Source organism: Leptosomus discolor, chromosome 1 (genome assembly GCF_034619465.1).
Source record: "Leptosomus discolor isolate bLepDis1 chromosome 1, bLepDis1.hap2, whole genome shotgun sequence".
NCBI lineage: Eukaryota > Metazoa > Chordata > Aves > Leptosomiformes > Leptosomidae > Leptosomus > Leptosomus discolor.
Genome location: NC_141391.1, coordinates 176,775,522 through 176,795,925, shown reverse-complemented (window position 1 = coordinate 176,795,925; position 20,404 = coordinate 176,775,522). Strand labels below are relative to the sequence as shown.

The 20,404-nt window shown below is 38.1% G+C and overlaps 1 protein-coding gene across 2 annotated transcripts in view; it reads right to left on the bottom strand.

Annotated features, from left to right (window-relative positions):
* OSBPL8 (oxysterol binding protein like 8) overlaps positions 1-20,404 on the bottom strand; it is a 49,238-nt gene that overhangs the window by 15,058 nt on the left and 13,776 nt on the right. For both annotated transcript variants that reach the window (XM_009947150.2, XM_086480210.1), the window contains exons 2-7: positions 14,116-14,186; positions 9,481-9,561; positions 8,504-8,605; positions 7,046-7,249; positions 2,420-2,504; positions 1,249-1,420 (exon numbers count right to left, since the gene is read on the bottom strand). In XM_009947150.2, coding sequence (XP_009945452.1) covers positions 1,249-1,420; positions 2,420-2,504; positions 7,046-7,249; positions 8,504-8,605; positions 9,481-9,561; positions 14,116-14,186 — 715 coding nt within the window. The remainder of the gene's footprint in view (positions 1-1,248; positions 1,421-2,419; positions 2,505-7,045; positions 7,250-8,503; positions 8,606-9,480; positions 9,562-14,115; positions 14,187-20,404) is intronic.

The window sequence follows — 20,404 nt, the reverse complement described above, 5'->3', positions numbered from 1 at the left end:
ACTGAATACTTTTAGAATATGCTATATCCAAAGATCTACTTAATTAAACCATTAGTCTTAATTAGACTTAACAGTTGTAGCTAATTGCTGTGATTGTAATCTGGGCCAGCTGCTGATTATTAAACTACTAGTCATGAGTACAGATCTCCAGCTGAATTGTACACAGCAGTTCTATTGTTTCCATGAGATAACAGAAGCAGCAAAACTGTAGCTGAGCCTGCTTAGTCATCTGGATAGAGCCTTGAATCTGGGCCGGGGGCAATAAATTGTCTTTTCTGTGCTTTTCTCAGGCTATCTATGCTGGGAAGAATTTCATTTCTCCCAGTCCAGGTCTTCTGTCTCAAATATAGGAGCGTACTCTTAACAGCAGTACAAAATTCCTGCCCACTCAGAAAAGACAGACGGGCAGCTAAACCTTCATGGATGGGAGGGATTATTTGAAATAAATTTACATCCACCTGAAAGTACATCAAATTGGTGGAAGATTACTGAGAGAAACTGTTCATAGTGCAAGCTTCAGACTCAATTATTTCAAATAAAGAACTAAATCTTTTATATTTTGTAATGCACTTTGGTACCACAATTGAAGTATTTGAAAATACCATTCTTTTTCCATGCTTGTTAATAATGTATTTCCACAAAAGCTTAAGTTCCCCAAAATCTGGCTGAAAGTGTTTATTGAAATAAACAGTGATTTATTCAAGGGCACTCAGACATTAGATATACCAAGTGATAGCAAATAATTTCAATTTTTATGCCCTTAATTTCATGTAATAGTAGGGTCACTGCATTATTATTCATCCATCTGATGATCCAAAGCTGAGACATGCTGAAACCATTTAAATAACAATGGGATTATTCTTTTCTTTAACCAAAGAACAGCGACTTATATTCACATCTACCATTTGTCACACATACTAAACTTCTTATTTTCAGGTGAAGCTAACAAGAGAGACCAACTTCAAGACACAAAATAATTAAAGCTTTAACAGTTTAACTGGGTAAACTTACTGATGTGATACTTAACTTTTGAGTTCCTTGGGCCAAACTTTCTTCTGTATCCACTTTGCTTAAAAAAAGATTTTTTCATTCTATCCACATACGATATAAAACACAGTGCAAACAAGGCGTACAAAGAGAACTCAGGAGCAAAAAGTGCAACCTTAGAAAGAGAGTCTCCCTGTGAGGAAGTTATCTCTACAAGGTTCTACCAAAAGGACAATAAGGTTTAGTAATTAATTCACTTACGGTAAGTTTTCTCCACTGTGTAAGTTGTTAGCACGAAGCAGACCATAGAGAGAGACATGAGTACTGTCTGCTGAAGAATTCAAATCATGTTCTTTACCTTCTCTAATCATTGTACGTTTCAGCAGACTTGAACATTTCAGCGCCAGCTCCAAAGCATCCATCCAACACCTGCCTAAAGATAGATTTATTGTTAGACTAAAAAATAAGGATTTAACTGAACTATACAACTTCTATTTCCTAATTTTACAATCATTTTGGGCCTGCTTACATTGCCTTTGAAGACGTACTTCAGAGTTGTTCCATGTTACATGCATTGGACTTTTATAATCTTGTAGGGACATAAAAACAACTCACAACTAGTGCCCTGCTCTAGTTTTGAAGACTAAGGAACTGCACCAGTTGGCAAAATTTGCTCCATACAATAACAATGTGGAAAAGGAGCTGTAATGGTAGTGTATAAATGTCATTTCAACATAAAATAGCAGATATACTAATACTTTTTGGCAACAAGTAACTAAACAAATTTGTGTGTTCTTTCCGCTCCTTGTATCTTCATTTCCATGTATCTAATCCATTTTTCAATACAGAAGGCAAATAGAGTCCTATTTTTAAAGTCTGCAGGGGTATGCTTAATTAACCAGTAGAAGGAAAACAGCTGCCTGACAGGTTACACACCAGTTAAATTTTGGTTTCCACATTGTAACCTTTGAAGATGGTTGCACTGATACTGACCACTACCTTCTCAGTGATGGTGTTACGAAACTATATTTTGAGGGAATTTTTGCTACTAGAACTCTGTGCAAGTGCTGCACTTTACAATACACAGATGCTTTCATTAGAAAAACTATGTCCACATTAGCACTTTAGAAAGGCACTAGCTTGTGTATTTAGATATACATTAATATAGTTAAATCAGAAATAACCCCTTTGCCGTCCTCTACCCAGCCAATGCAAGGCAACTGCAAGAAGTTCAATGACCATTTCTTCAGGTCAAAATTTTCCTTTAATAACCATGAAAAACTACCAGTGCAAACACAACTGAATGGGAGAACCTTAACAACAGTTAAACTGCAATCACAATGCTGTAATAGACATGACAAGACAAATGAAACTATCTCTTTCTAATAACTATCTGCTTTCACTGCAGAAAACCACTGAAATATCCACTTACCATCTGATTCTGAAGCAGCTCGGATGATCAAATAACTGCTGGGCAATGGCTGAGTTATAGAACCAACTGCTTCACCTTTGGGACCCTTGAAATACACAAAACAAGGAACAGCATCAGACATTTTAATTCAGTTTTACAGTTTATCATTCAATGTAATAACAAGCTGACACACTGCAGGGCTATTTACTGTCACTCAGCAACATCTAATGAAGACGAATGGAAAGATGGACAGCCCTCTTTTACTGGATTTCTTCTTCAAACATTTCATTCTAAGTATAGCTCCCCATTCAACCCCACTTAAAAAAAAGAATGGTCTTTGGGATTCAAATAATTTTTGGTGGGTTTTTTTTTTGTTTGTTTTGGTTTGTTTTGGTTTTTTCGTAAATTAGACTTGCCATAGTAACTTGGAAATGCTCTGCTGATGCTACTTATAGCAAGATGACAAAAGCATCAAAAGGAACACGGGGGGAATGACCCTCACTGTCAGACGGGTGTAGAGAGATCACAAGGGACAAGCTATTCCTCTTCAGCTCAGTATTTCAGCTGAAGAGGTTAAGACGGAAAGCAAGCAAAACAAAGGCATGTCTGTGGGGTGGTTTAAGAGACCTGATTTACAACAAATGCTGCCTAGTAGAAGACCCTGCATTTGTACAGCAGCTGGCTTTTCCCCCCTCCAGTCCCATTTGTTCTTGATGAGAGCAAAGGTTCCTCAGTTCCTCCAAGGATGCCCCAGTTCATAGCACAGAGAGACATGAGGGCAAGCCAAACGCTTGCAGAGAACGGGAGGCCTTCTTCAGTGATCCACTTCACGCTTATTTTACATGACAATGTGTTTGGCATCTCAGCAGTATCCTATACTCCACAACTGCACGATTTTCACTCATCTTCAGAAGACAGATGAGTCAAATGATATTTAAATAAAATGGAAATAACTCCTCCCACCCAGACACTACATATTGCTACAGAAACCCACTCATCCTTTCTCCTTCCCTCCTTCCCCTTCAACCTCTCTACCTATCCTATTCCACAAAATATTTAGGTGCCTAGCTGTAGGCTTGGTATTTAAATAAGAAAAAAACCCAAGATGATGCCCCATAGAAGACATTTGGATGCTTAAGTCTCTCTATAAAGGCTATCAGCAGGACACCATGACATTATGTTCAACCAAAAGACACACAGAGGATGTCAAATGCCAAAGTTTAATTTTCACTATGAAGTTCTTCACATTCCAAATTAAAAAATGTGAAACAACAACAACAAAAAATAATCCAAAAGACCTTTCCATTTCTGTCAAGCTTCATTTTGGAATAAAATGCTAAAAAACATTTTAAAGTCCCTTCAAAAAAAGTTTACCTATGGTAACTTTAAGACAACTGATAGGCAAAGAGGGCTGTATTAAACATACTTGAAGCTATCATTGAAAGCTGGGTTAAGCCTGCCTAACTGATGAGTTAACACATTTTGGTCTTGACTAATTTCCCCCAGAGAAGCCTTATGAAAAGCTGGTACAAGGCTTAGAAGAGGGAATTGGAAAGCCAGCAGAAGTTTTGAGCAAAAGCAGATAAAGGCAGATATTTTAGAAGCAAGCAAATGAAACAGCCAGAACGTTTCTGAAGGTGAGAGGTGGGTAACAAGGAGTCTTGGTGGCACTTAAATACCAATACAGGCAAGCTAGCGCTGGTGTAAATGATGTTCAGAAACTCCTGAATACTCAGTATGGAGGAACAGCAACTTGGGTGTTAGAAACAAGATACCAAACCTCAGTCCCCCTCTGAGCGAGTGGAAGGTGTGCCTATGAAAAATCTTTGGTGAAGCAGCAACATGGAGATTAGGAGTTAGCGGGTAAGGAGAACCAGGAGGGACAACCCTATGCATGAGCACCCCTCACCCCGAGGGGCAGTGCAGCGTCAGGTAGGGGTGGGAGAGGTGCTGGGCCGCTGCACAGAGGGGACCGCAGCACCAGGGGTGCACCAGTGCCGTGCAAAGGCCTCGGCCATCACAAGTCCTCGAAACTCTCAGGTCACAGGAGACGGACCAAGGGCAGACCTCTGCTCAAGAGATCTCCCCTGTAGGGTTATGCTGTGGGCATGCAGGGTACACTACTTACTCTGTACCAAATCACTACAATTTAGAGATGAAGTATGGTTTTGGTGTTTGTCGTCTTGTTTTTAATGCAAGAAAGCTATACTCCCCTAGGTACTTTGATAATACATTGATTAAAACTGAATGAATAATTCGCAGCGAACATTTAAGTAGGTTGACTTATTTTGGAATAACTGCTGATGAATCTTGATTTCCTCTAATTGATTATTGATCCAAAAGCACTGGACATTTTTCTTTGAGACCACCTATTATGGTTTCAAAATGAGTTCTCAGTACGTTAGTGTTCTGTACAAGAGAGACATTAGTTTCTAGTTGTTAGGTGACTTTTTGAGCTGTCTGTTACTGACAATGATGGTGCAACTACTCCAATACAACGTAATGAGCAAGTTAAAAATTCCACGAGATTAAACAAAACTTTGAAGTTTACTTCCTACAGAATACTCATGCCAATAAAACTCAAATGCCATGAACATTCGGAGGAAGCACTAAAAACTGATAAGCAGTCACACTTGACTAAACTCACTCATGAAAAATTATTTGCAGTTATTTTTCTAGTTATTAATTTTAGAAAACTGAAATGGCATCGGGACCAGGCACATGAGGAAGACTGAACAAGGTACAGCGCATCAGCTACCTCAGAGTGCAGGAAGAACATCAAAGACCACAGCAACAGGCTTAAGGGAGCGTGTGAAGTGATTGGCCACAAACTACTGCAGAAGAGAATTTGCAGCCTGCCAGAAGGACACACTATGGGAAGTGTGTTCAAGTGAGGAAAATCTCCTGCAGTACGTATACTTCTGTAAATGTTTCTTGCAATGTCATCTGCCTGCGTTGACTGCAAACAAGGCTCATTTTGTCTTAAGACTTCAGGCTCATTATGGTAAATCTACTCTGTAAATCAGTCAATTGCTATTACGCTTATGAAAGTTTGCCTCGTGAGAATAGATCTGTAACAAGGACATTATAACTGACTAGGTAAACAAGGCAGAAGAAGGTTTCAAGCTTCAAGGCCTTTCATCTAATTAAATCCAGTAATTCTCAACTGCAAATAGCCATACCAAAATGAACAAACGCCACTCCAGCTCTCAGCACATTTAGAATGGACAATATCAACTTGTTCAGGTTCAAAATTTGACCTACCTTAAAAAAGTAAAAATCTGGTGGGGCATGTCCTCTAAATTCTAAATATCTAGTTAAAAAAACAAACAAATCCATTTCTCATTGCCAAGCAATAAAGAAATATAAGACTGATTTGTGATCTTCTGCAGACAGGCCACCACTTTGCAATGTATGTATACATGTTCATAAATAATTAAAGCACATTAACACCAAACCCTATAGCTTTGAAAAAGGATATGAAGTTTGTGTTCTGCAAATGTGAGATCACCACTAATTAGTGAAAAGTCCTCCAAAGCAACATTAAACTAAAAAATCATTCAAAAGCAACTACAAAAGATTTGATCTAAATTTGGTAAATTTAGATAACATTGATAACAATTCAGAAAGACCAAACAAGCATCAGGAATTAAATAAGCTGACTGACTTCCCAGTCTGAGGTAAGGAAGACAAAATCAATGCAGCATATTCTACAGATGTGACAGTACACCTATATCAATTAAAATTCAGAAGATATAATCTCACAATTAGTAGCTATCTTAAGATGTATGTTGCAGAGAGTATAATTAATTTATTATGACAAGGGTCCTAATATTGTACAGTAATTTCATCTAAAGCAAGATGTCATTTCAGGACACAAATATGTTCACTTGTGCTGTGCTTCCGCACCCCCTCTCCATATGCAAACACAAAACAAGGACTACAATAGTTTGTTTACTAGAGCATAAACAAGGAGTAATAGCAAACATTAAAGATTCTTAGAATAAATTAAAATAAATCTTTGCTGTGCAGAACACACTGTGCTTTCCAACAGCTACACATAAGAGCTGTTCACAATATTATGCTATGTATGACAAAGCAAACAGACATCAGAATTGAAGGAAAACATTTATCTTCCTAAAATTGTAGCCAAAAAGGAACAAAAGTTGCAATGTAAGCTATTATTGCACAAGGAAGTAATTTGAATTTCTACTCTTACAAGCAAATTGAACTAGGCTGACATTTTATTACCTGAATATAGGGTTGGAAGCCAAGAAGTGTTTGAAACATATCTCAACTCTTTCATTTTGGCAAATCACTTCCCTCCTTAGTTTCTCAGATTCGACTGATGTAAAATAAAACATTATACACTCGTTCCCCCCGCTGACACGATTGCCAGTGATGGCATTAACCTCTTTAATGGCATCCCTCTGCACACCACACTTCTGAAGCTATTTAAGTATACACAGCAGCATAAATCAAATACTTTTTGTGATGAAGAGGACTAGATGTTGAAGGCTGATATTCAGAATAAACAAACCATTAAAGTTATGATGGAAAATGCAGTTCAGCTTTTCATTAAGGTTGTCTTTACTCATAGCTGGCTAATGCTAGTCATCTGTTAAGAACATACATGCTACCACTAACCTTTATAGCCCATATGGACTGCTCCAAAGGATGAAACAGTTTGAAACAAAAGCCATCTTTTTTAGAAGGCCTCTCAATGAGTTCACAAGCGTTCAGGAGCACCGTTCCTACCCACTGGCCATTTTTGGGGGTTTTGTAAACAAGCAACACTCCTGGTTTCAGTACACACCACAGTTTGGTCCAGCTTTTCAAGGTACCACGAATCTAGAACACAAATCGTTACAGTTATATCTCAGTTAAACCAATCACAAAACCACTCCCCTTACAAAATGAAAATTAAAATTGAAATGATTTATTAGTTTTTATTTCAAGCAAATTTTATCAGGTCTATCAAAAGTTTATAAAGGTTTATCAAAAACAACACAAAGGCGCATTTTCAGCACTCGCTCTTCCATGCTTTCTTGGTGAATACTTATTCTACAAATGGGTATACACACATCCAGACACAGGAAGTATGACAATTCATCTGAAACCTTCATGAATTTTCCTATCTGGAACATATTTTATCACTAGCATGAAGACATGATAATCTTCGGAAACAGAGCTCCTCTGAAAACAAGGCAGACGTCTGATAAGAAAAATAGGATATTCACGAAACAACTCAGATTCGAGTTTCTTAGATAAAACCTCTTGTAACGGCTGTTAGCTTCAACCCATATGTGAAACATAAGATCCTTTCAAGTCCCTAGGTTTGCACATATGATTAGACTGCTTGCATCAATTCTGTCAACTCTGGATTTTAATTACTTCTGCGTCTGTTAGACTGCACACCAACTTGACCTCTGAGCAATGTTTTAGCCTGTTTACATGGATTTTTGCAAAAACTGGAGAAACTTTTTCCAGTCAAGCTACTGTTTGGCACTAACTATAAAATGGGTAACCGATCTTTTTTCTTGTAGAATTTCCACGTAATCTATTTACAAATTTAAGGAATTTGTGTATATATATAAATACATATACACAGATATATAAATTGCACTACTGTTGATGACACTGACTGCTATCCTTGAGAAATTAATTCCTCACCTTTTGTACCAGCATTAGAGGACAGTTAGTTCTTAAGAGAGGCAAGGAAAATTACCAGAAATACACAAAGAAATCCGTATTCAAACATCTAATATGCCTGAACCATTTTCACTATTGTTACAGATGTAACAGAGCTTCAATTCAAAGTGTAAAATAAAAAGGGCAAAATAAGACTTGTAAAGCCAACTCATCTGAAGTTAATGGCTATACACACGAGATGCATGTGACTATGGCGACCACAGTGACTGGGAGCTAGGTTCCTCTATTATACCCCTAGGATTTGACCACAGAAACCCTGGGATGCAATCAGTGGCTGCTGTGCTTGTAGAAAAACATTAACAGCAAGTAAAAGATTGAGCCTTTTCTATTCTGGGCAGAAAGCAGCAAGCAGCTGCTACATCTTCAACTCAGGTTTCACACTTGGATTCTGACCTTCAACCAGTCAGCCATAACAATAACTGATGGGTCTGTGATAGTGCTAAGTAATTCCTTTGTAGCTCTCTTCTTTTCTTCTCTGTAATTTTTCTTTTGAACCTGTAAATAATGACAAAAATTTTAAAATGCCACAGCCATAAGCCAGTAATTAGAGCACAAAGACATCTATCAATATATGCTGAGGAAAAACCTGCAGAATTCAATTTGCAATACAGACACGGAGAATTAGCTTTAAAACACAGTATCTGATTTCAAGGTGTGAACAACTATTTCATGCTCTGTTTCAATAGCAGCTATGATGTAATCAATTCCAGATTCTTCTGCAATTTGCTTTTAAGACTGAGGACTTTGAAACTCGTGTTTGAATCACAGGAGGAAAACCAACCAACCAAACAAACCCCCTCTGCCTCTTCTTCTCCTGGTGTAAAGTACAAAACAAAATTTGGGCTAGATTCAGACTTACAGGTACATTATCTGATCAGTAGTCTTTACCCACCAATTACTTTCCCTCCCCACAAGAAATTTGCAGCAATGTACCTCCTTCTTTCAGAGGCAAATAATTTTATGTTTCTCCTGACATCTCCAGATACTTCCTTGGTATCTGCCAAACAGTGGCATTTTGTCTTGTCACAACACAGGCAGAAGATGGCAGGAGAAAAACCACAGGTGCTGCATGTGAATTGTAACTCTGATAATTCAGTTTGTCTCTTCACTGCATGTAGAAGTCCTGAGGTCCTTGCCAACCTGAGTTATCCTATAATCTTGTGCCATCTTAAACACTGCATTATAGAAGCCCGTACTCAAGTAACAGTACAATAAGATTTGAAGAGAATCAATGCCACAACTTTTTGCAATACTTAAATAGTCCATAGGTCTCATCACTACTTGGCATTTTTTTCTTCTCATTAGAGAATACAGTAAAACTATGTGAATGCATTTATAGTCCATGAGGAGTTACTTGGAAATTAATTCACCTTGAGAGATTCCTTTTTTGTAAGCTTGGTTGAAGATAAAGAGATGTCCTTCTCGGAGCCATTGAAAAGCTTGGATTCAGACTGAAATTCACAAAACACATAATAAATAAATTACAATGATAAATACAAGGATATATTGCTGTTGCAGGCACTTCAGAAAGTGTCTGAAGTGCAGAGCTATGTCTGTAAGGTTCCCATTCCCACTCACTTCTCTACTGTTTCTCCCACTTAAAAAAGAAAAAAACCACAAACAAAAACAACAAACCACAACTTGTAACATGAGCTGTTCACCACCTATTTATGTGGTCTTTTTTCATAAGGGTTTTATGGGAAAGAAGACTGAGATTCCTCCAGAAGAAGCTGAACTATATACAGTAAATATCTAGCCCATGTAGCCTGTTACTTGGTATGTCACAGTCTTGACTAGTTAGGCATTATTTTAGGACAGAGAGAAGGTTTTAGGAGAATCCTGGTGTTTAAACACAAGAGTCATTCCCATGACATACAAATCCCAGAGTTTTCATTCACAACTTGACAGCTCCTCCGAATGGATTGCTATAGAGGCACTTACCCCGTGACCCATGAAGGAAAATACAGACTCTTCAAGCCAGGATTCAGTGCTCTATAAATCATCTGAGTACAAGTGACCACTAATGGCACTCGATCTGCTCCTTCCTGCCTAATCCCACACTCCGATTACTTCACAAGTCATCTTCAAGAAGCTCACAGTGGCAATAGACAGGAATGAGACTCAGGTTTGTCTATGAAACCCAAGTCCTTGTTCATGGCAGGACAATATGCTGCCTCAGCACCACATGATTTCTCCCTCCTGCCTCTCCCAACATCTTGTAAGGTTCAATGTTTATTCTTTGGCATCTGTTGCCTGATAGTTAAAAGGAAACTAGAGCCACTAAACATTCACCTTGGGATGCAGAGCTCTTAAAAAAAAAAAAAGAAACCAACAAAACAACTCTGTACCACAGAGTTATGTCATTCCTACTGCAAGTCAGAAAAACTGAGTAGGTATCCAGTACATATAAACTTCAGATAAATTACAAAGAGTTGCATTTCTTTGTGCACTGAAATATAAGCCTGATGGACCCAAAGTCCCTGCCCAGCCAAAAAAAAAAAAAAAAAAAAAAATCAATGTAACTTCCTCAACTGTGTAAATTCAAGGACAGTTTAATGAAAACTGCTTCTAAAGCTCTTCAACATTTCTGACCAGTCATTTCAAATCTCAGGCCACAATACAAAGTCTATTCACTGAATTTTTATTTTGGAATACTACAAAATGACAGTTAAAAAATATGTGAGCTTTCAGAAAAACTTACTGCAATAATAAAAACAGTGCACTTGAGCACTCTCTCAACATAGAAGTTGCTCAAAGCAAAGAAATAAAAATTAAAGATTTACAAGTGGAACAATGCAATTTACCTTTGATCCTATTTTGATGCCTTTAATTCAGAAATAAGACTTTACAGGAGTCTACTTGCACAGCTAGTGTCAAAAAGATACGTGCAATAACTGGCAAAAAGTAATTTTATCTCAAAGTCATTTCAACGATAAGTAAATGTTCTCTAACTACCACCTTGGAAAAATGAAGGAAACCTTCATTTTGTATTAAAGATATGTTCTTAAAACTCAAAGTTTAGCTTTAAGACAAGCATACAACTTGAAATTTAATTCCTCTGTCTAGAAGTTAAAGGAAATACAGTACTTTAAATGTAATATCAGAAGAGGGGAAAATGCTTATCGCTGTCACATAAGAAGAGGTAATGAACTCGTTATGCAAGCTATAATGGAGCAACTTAAGCAAAACATTCATGAATATTCTAGTTGCTGACTAACAGAAAGCTAATGCAGTCTGAAGGTCATGCACATAAAAGCTCCAAACCAGTAAGTATCACAGGTTAGAAAAACACATTTTCTCAGTATCTCAGTTTTAAAGCTCACTAATATGACACTGAGTAAAGGTCCATATTTACCTGTCCAACCAATTATGAGACAGATCCGCAATTTGTATATTTTCAAGCTAGTAACATTCTCAGTGCTACACCCACGCAAAGTGATGGGGTAAAAATTTAAAAGAATAAAACATTTCAAGAGAACCTGCTGCAACTCCCTGGGAGGTACATTCAGTACCAGATTCTGGGCAAGTCTCATCACTGCTCTTCCATCCTTACTTAGAAAGAAGGACTGCTACTTCACCTCCACAGCTGTGACAGACAGCTACCATCTTCTGCTAGCCTGAAGCTTATTTGTGGGTTATAAAGGAACCACTAGTCTTATCAAGGCCCACACGCAGTAATTGCAAAAATACAGATGAAGAAAAATACGTATTAGAAGTAGGAATACTGGTCTCATCTTTGATAGTAGAAAGACACAGACAAAAGTGAAGGCAAAGCACACAAAGACTTAAGATCCTGGAAAGACAAGAACCAAGAAAAATATATATAAGGAAGAGAAAAAACCAAATTGGATAGTCAAAGATAAATGATTAATAGAGTCTGAAATAAACCCAAGTTAAAAGAGACAGTATTAACTTGATTTCCAAGTAAAAAATGATTTAGCGTTTTCTGGGCCAACATAAATACTTTGATCAGAAGCAAGCTGGATGGTAAAGTAAGCTCCTGTGATCTCCCTGACAAGCGAGGCTCTAGATGCAGTAAAGCTGAAAGACACAAAGTTTTGTGATTCCAAGTCAGACGTAAGACACCAACAGCTTGAAATGCTTGGCTACACACCACAAAACTGCAGCATCAGCTGCAGAAACTAACGTGCTCACTGCAGTGCAATTCTGATGACAACATTTAAGCAGGGAAATGCTACTATAATCTTTGAGTTGCTTTCATTTCCTTTGATATCTCTTTAACCTTTCTCTTTAAGGCTCTGACACATGAAATACCACAGAAAAATGCATGTCAAGACCTCGAGTGCAACTCCTGTCTCCTCGGGGTGCAGCTGCCTGTGCCCAGGGCCAGCTCTGGCAGCCTGCAGTGCTAACCTCGCAGCAGAGCACCATGGAAAGAGCCATGTACGAAAGCGGCGAGAAGCAGGCATCTGCCCCAAGTCCCTTGGGAGCTAGCTGTGTTCAAGCTCAGGTCCTCACCTTTCCTGACAGGGCAGACCATGCCTGCTGTGGCCTGACAATCTGTTCCAGTGTCTGTTACCACATCTGCCTCTGTAAAAATAACAGTGGACATCCTAGCAGAAAATAGAAAACCACACAGCTGGGTAATTTAAAGCCTTTAAACTCTATCCTGTAGTGATGTCTAAATAAGAAAAACAAGTTAACTTGGCTACTGCATTCAGTGATCAAACCATACACAACCTGCCCCTCTGCAAAATGCACTTTCCCTCTTTTTAATCCTTAATGTCTTGAAGAGAAAGAGACATCTGTTTTATGAGACACCCAACCGAAAAGACTTTTTCCTGGTATTCCATATTCTAACTACAAAAAAAATCACTAGACAAAAATTCAGTCCATTGATATGCCAGGCACTTTTGCCGACCAAAATGTTCATGCACTTTAAGACTTACAATAGGCCAATAAATAAAGAAGGTTGCATCAGAGCCGTCTATACGATGTCCTAAAACTGACAGCTTCTGTAACTGTAACCTAAAAGGATTTGGGAAAAGACAGGTATGCTAGATTTTCCTCTATGCTACTACAACGACTTTTTACACAAATCTCTCACCATGTGCCTACTATTTCATACCATCAGAAAATAATATTTTATTCTGAATAAGAATGATACTGCAAACTACTTGTGTAAATAATCATGATCAGAACAAAACACAGCTCTGGAGAGAAAAGACCTGGGATCTCTACATGAAAAGAATCTTTTTGGTTGCTCAGGTAGTTCATGTTTTCTTCCTTTTTAAAGTTTAGCCACCCCAAGATGCTATGGTTTTGGTGACTGCAGTGTCCATCTCCCAACTCCACTTTGGACATTGTCAGTTTTCACTGCATCTCAGTGAGGCTCTTCCATCTTGGGACTACACAACGATGATTATGAATTTGGCTCCTCCTTTTTCTATTTCTATTATCAAGACTACCAGAAAGCCTTAACATGCATAGTAATTATATCTAGCTTAATATTCTACTAAGCATGCTTTGCTTTGCACTCTTTTGCCTCAACAAAATGGGCCTCTATACTTGAATTCTGAGGACAGGACTACAGATTACACTTAACTGTTTTTCATTCTGGCAATTTAAGCCATTAAACTAAACCTGTTCCACTTACAATTTCCCTAGCATTCTTATAAGAAGACATGCTACAGCTCAATGAACAGCATCTTCACTTACAGCTTAAAAGGATTTTAAATTCTGTTCCGTAGCAAGAGTTGGCCTCTATGCATCATTACATTTGGCAAGGCAACACCCCACCCCGAGATGACAGTGAGAAGACTCCGTGTTTCATTTTCACTAATTTCAACTGTAGATTTCCATGTGATGTCACCCTGAGAACTCTATTAGGAAACTCCCTTTAATCTTTATCTATTGTGGAACCTGAAGAGTAATCTTCAAGATTATATACAACGAAAGTTAAATACATTTGCATCTAATTAAAAATGCAGAACTCCTTTGCACATTGACATTTTTAAGCCAGATTAGAAGGCTGCTTTCCTTACCTTGCTTTTTGACATAGAATGTGCCGTATCTTCTTTACTTTGTGACCCATCATCCTTCCCTTTGTCAAAACCTTAAAGAAAAAACAGCATTGTTGCAAATGATTTGAAGACATTAACATTTTATATGAGCTAGCCTTTGAAATAAATTTGCAAATTGGGTTTAGCATAAAAAAGCACAAGCAAATCGGATTTTCAAACAATGTACACTTATCAGTCCATCACATCAGTTGAAAACAACTACAATATAAACTAATTTAATACCCGCAAAGAGGGGAGAATAGAGAACTGTGTCCACTGTATTTCGATGGTGCTGCACCCAATCCAATAAACTGATGAACTGTAAATGTGGTGTGCAAACTTTTGTCCTTTCATCTTCCCATTCTCCCCTGTCTGCATGCATGCATGCACAGAGCAGAACACTAAATAAAGCTTTTGTTTGTTAATTTCTGTAGCTAGAAATAATTACTAAATACCACCTATATGAAAGAAAATCTAAAACACTGATTAAGATTGCCAGTCAGGCGGGTTTTTTCCCAAGAAAATGGAAATTTTCCAAGAAATTGCTTATGTTAGACTTGAATTTATACTTTCAACTTCACACTGCATAAGTGTAACTACAAGGCCTTATATTAAAACAGTCGTCAAAATCCCACATTTACCTTCTGTGAGTGACTTGCAGTACAAACCCCACACTTTCCCAGTATCCCAGTGAGACACTGGCTATAGCCAGTATGTGTGGGACAACGGAAAGGGAGGTCATAACTGACATTAGTGCTGCTGTGCAGCTGCTGTGTGCTGCAGAATGCATACTGAGAACCTAACATCCTCTTCAGGAAAAGAATATCTCACTGATCCATTTCCTTTGAAGAGGTTGGTGGTAGCATAAAGCTTTTATAAACAGGAATAAAACAAATTGCACAATGCATTTGTCTGAATAAGTAAAAATCGTTTGCATGCCCTCCAGATAGAAGGTAGATACGTATGAAGTCATACATTGATTTCAGGAATAATCCACACAGCTGAAAAGCCTCTAGTGCCCTAGAGCTGTAGCCCACCAGAGGGCACTACATCAGCAGATAAATTATATAAAGGAACACCAAAAGCTCTTCTGGGCTTCCCTTTGAACACGTTCCTAGCTTTGAAACAGAAATTTGCACTCAGATCTTTAAAATGAGAAGACTTATCAGAGAAAAAGGAGTAGATGATCTCCAGAGGTCCCTTCCAACTCCTACCGTTCTGTGATTTCACATTCTTCAAGGGAGTGTGTATATATGTGGGGAAACTATGAGCTTTAAAAGAATTTTTATTAACACTCTGTAGCAGTGTTGAGCAGTTTGTTCAGTGTAAGATTTGGGGGGGTCATTTAAATTAGTATCTTCACCCTTCCACAACATAAATACCCAGAAACTCTTAAGACAGAACAGGTTCATCTATCACAAACACACATCTTGAGAAGTTTCACTGAATTATAGAGGTATTCGGTTGCTCTTCAGGTTACATGAGAAATTTGAGATTCCTCTTAGCTTTGGTCTGGTAAACAGTCTTTTGAGGTTTTTTGTTTATATTTATTACCTTTTGCAGAGATTCTTTTTTAAGACCAGATTTTTTTAAAAGTATATACACTGCAATACAATGATATTTCATTTTATGTTTACACAAAGTAAACCTTACATGCCTTTAAAGAAACCTTTACATGTGTTTATAGAAGCCTGTCTGTGCAGTTCATTAAACCTTTCCTTCTGAAATTCTTCCAACAAATCTGCAAGAGGTCTGTTCAGCTAATGAAAACCCATAATGCAGAAGATTCTTTAACCACAGGGAAGAAGCATCTAGACAGGCAGAAGATTTGTAGCACTAGGGAATCCAGGAAAAAAAAAATAAAAAGGCATGTCATGTTCCAGAGGCCAGAAGCCACATTTCCTATATAACACCAAATACAAAAGCACATTTTCTACAGCACCAGTCATCAGGTGCTGAAACAAAACAAAGGTTGCTGAAGCCTTAGAGAACAGATCTGCCTTAGATCACTGAGAAGTTACTAGATTTGATGGCAGTCAAACACACACCAAAACTATAGTAATGAGGTTTTCTCCTCACCCCCATATTTAAAAGCAATCCCTTATAAGGGACCAAGTTCCACTGAAAATGTAATGCAGGCATTTTCTAATGGCTTTCCCTTTTTTACTTATTTATTTATAGGCACATACAGAAGACAGTGATGGGAGTTAACACAGAAGTGATAAGTCAGGATTGTTCTTACATAAGAGAAGCTATAATTCACAGCTTGCTTTCTCAAGCACAACAGTTGTAAGGGCTTTACACATACTTATCTAACAAACATATGTTTTTATTTTCATAAACAAGCTTTTCATCAGTATCACTGAGCAGAAATGAAAACAGAATGAACTACTCTGTCCCAGAGAATCAGACACAAGGACCAAAGTTCAGTCACATTTCCATGAATTTTACCTCCTTGCTTCCCATGTCTCAAGCCCGAGAGGTGTCCGTGCTTGCTGATTTACAAACACGCCACCACACTCACTGTGCCCTTCCTCACTCACACACAGAGCAAAGGGCTGTCTGGGGGGTTTGCTAGTGAACCCAAGTCCGGGTGCTGCAGATCCTGGAACACCTCGCACCGCTCCACCTTGGTCTGTGAGGAAACCCAACCAGTCAGCTTCACATCCCACACCACCCTACTTATAAGCCTCCTCTCTGTAGAAGGGATAAGCTCACTCAGAGTACAGACAAGCGGCTTTTCTCCCCATGTGCTAAAATGTATGTTAAAAAAACAAATCATAATTCAGGTGCTGATCCAGACACAGCCTCAGCCACTGTAAGGACGCATTTTCCAGAGAGCCTCTATTAAGATGGAGAAACCTCAATGCAATGTCACCTCTTCTAACAAGAACTGTTTGGTACTAACACCTGCAGGAAAACTTGTACTGAAACATCACAAAAAGGTATATATGGGCCCAAGTTGATGACCATATACACTTTGCCATGGAAATATTTGGTCAAGGAAACAACAATAAAACAACCACATCCACAGAATTAACAGTAAGAAATATTGTTTTCTCCCTTCAAGCTACCAGTGGTGAAGAACAAATTTCTCTATGGATTTTTGATAAAGACAACAGCCACGTCAAGAAAGCTGCGCCTCTAAATGATGTTTTGTGTTATTGATTTTTTTTTTTTGTAGTTTTGTTCATCCTAGAGGTACTGAAAATGGTACCACAAAGTCATTGAATCAGTGTCTGGAGCAGAGATTGCCAAGGTGTAAGAGGCTGGAGGCAGGGTCTAATAAAAAGAATGTGTTTCAAGTTTTTCAGTGTTTATCAGCAGTCAGTTTGGGCTTAATATTTTAGTTAACTTGCTGCTTCCCATCCTGCAATTCAATCAGGAACTCTTTAACAAGATCACGTGAGCTCACATTTCACAATGTAGAAATACAGGTGTTGAAGATGCAGCCCCCCTCTGTAACTTCCTCTCTATTAAATCTCCTGAATTCATGTATCATTTCCTACCTAACATCCTGAAAGCAATCATCAGAGTTCAGAGACAGCACGCAAGTGCCATTTGAATCAAACTTCAGAACTGCAGATGGAGGCCCCAGTATTATCTAAGACACATGCAGATTTAAAAAAAAATATTTTTATTTTAAACAGAAGCTCCACTACTGTAGCCTCTAAAGCAGTTCTGGACATCAGGGATTGTGTTCGGAGCAACACCATGTCTTAACAGACTTTCTCCCAATGTGACCTTCCTTCCCTTAACATCACAGGCCCCATGGGCTTTGAAAGCTGATCCCAACGCCAGTGCAGTCAGCCACACTTCATGGTATGACCTTAGAAGCCAAGGGAAACTGCCCATTAATACGTTTCTACTGTGAACACTCAGCACGCCCTTCCAAAACTTGCAGGTGGAAATCTACATGAACAGATGCAAGAGCCTGACAACTGCATGCAACCGGGACAACCAGAACTCCGTATGTGCAAGATGCCAATGAAACAAAATCAAATAGCACTTGTTTAGAGACTGAGCTGGAATACGCAGATAAATACCTAAAGAAAAAAATCCTCCGAAACACCGCCTTCGACAAAAAATGAGGAGTATATACACTCTAAGATTAGCGTTTAAGAACCTTTAGGATAAAGTCTGCGCTAGGGTACATTTTAAAATAAAACTGTTTAGTTAAGAGATTTCAATTTTGAAGCATAACATAAGCATCATTCTTTAAAGTCACACCCACAATCTGTGCTCTCAATCAGTCTTGAGGGAAGGGAAAAACCAAAGCTAACCACAACATCTCCTATATCTCAAATACTGGTTTTGTACCTCTCAATAAACACCATCTGCAGTTAGGATACCCGATTAAAAATACATCAGAAAAAACATGTTACTTTTGAATGTCAGATCTATTTCATCCAAACCAAAAAAATTACTATCTGCTAGAGGTGTTTTTTTTTTCCCCCAACAAACAGAATAACCAGTAAAAAAGCAATGCAATGCATGAAAAGATCACAAATAGCAAGCCAAGCAACAATATTACTGACTTCCAAATGAAAAGCAAGGAACAGCCCGATTTGATTACGGATGTGCATGTGCAGTTGTGAAGAATGAATAATTGAGGTGAAGAACTACACGTTCCTGGTAGAGCTATGAGCTATACTTAGTGGGAGATACCAATGCTAGTGTCATATAATAAATATGGCAGGAAAAAAAAAAAAAAAAGGAAAAATCTTTTTTTAAGAATCAAACACAGGAGACAATACCCTTTTCAACAGACTCACTTTCAAAAGCTTGCTGACAACCAGTTTTAATAATACAATCCCATATTAAACTAATTCAGATTCCTTCATGGATTTTGAAACTGAAGTAATCAGAAAAGCAAGCGAAGTCCTTTCATGTATTTTCTCACAGTCACATTTTCTTTTGCAAACACCGTATAAAATAAACAATAATAACCAAAGACCATTCTCACCATAACTATACATGAGTATCTTTTGGACAGGCAATAACTACTCCTTGCTTAAAATCAAACTGAAAGAATATACCTTCCAGCATATTAATATTGTTTACATTCTTCAAATATATGGAAGATTCCAAAAGATAAAACATTTTTTTAGTTATATGTTTACACTTTTTTTTTTAATTAAAAACTGTTTTCCATTTGTTCTGCACTTTAAGAAGTCCTTCATTGTCCACTTATGCACAGCGATCAGCTTTAATGCAGAATTCTATACAGGAAGGAAGCAAATAGGAAATTAATCCGGTTTTGTTTCAGTAATTAGCAAACTATACACATTTATTTTAAAGGTAGGGAGGATCTGTATAGTTGCCAACTTTACTCTTTCAAGCTTCAAAATCTTTATTTCCTGAGCAGCTTGAGTAAAATTCAGTATTAGATTCTTGGTAGGAGACTAATCACTTCCTGAAGCAGAGTGCAAGGACATGTTATAGGGCAAAACATCAAGTTTATCAGAACATGGTGTCCCAAGCAACTGCCGCCACCAGCCTGAGGCTGAACACGCTGCTCCAGTGATTCTGCAAGCCAACAGCAGCCAGCGATGCCGAGATCTCCCTAATCGCCAGCCTGCAACCTCCCCTGTGCTCTGCACCCCAACTCTTTCCCATGGCTCTTACCAATTCAGTGAGCCATTCTGCAGAAGGCATACAATAAAAAGTGAAACCTGTTTTATTTCCCTACCCTCCCCCAGCATCCTGGCCCCATGGGACTACGCAACAAAGCACGTATGTGCGTATGCACAAGACAAATCACACATACAGAGTAATTCTGGTAAGAATGTGCAATTTCTACAATGTCCCCTTTCAGGAAGGGGTGACCTTGTAACACATTTTTCAAACATGGAAGGTTCCTGAAGTAAACTGCTGAAATTCAGGTATCTGTATCAGAAGTGTACATCATGGACAATGAAAGGCTAGAAATTCATTTCAATATTCCAGTACTGACTTTCAGGAGACAACAAATCTGAGCAAAAGGAGATTCAAGCCCTTTCTGGTGTTAAAATATCTTAAAAATCTTGCACTACAGAGTTTAGCAAGGCTGTGCTTTTAGCCGTAACTCATTCTATCTTATCATTTTATGTCAAATCAGTGATGACAAGTGCGCAGATTCTTCAGTAGATATAGATAAATTAAACCTTCTGCTGTACCTTATTTTAAAGCAAGTTCATTGTGTGTGGGAGGAGCAGAAAGTACACGGCATTTATAAACCACATCACAGAACTTCAGTCATAAAAGCCCAAACAACCAAAACAAATATTCC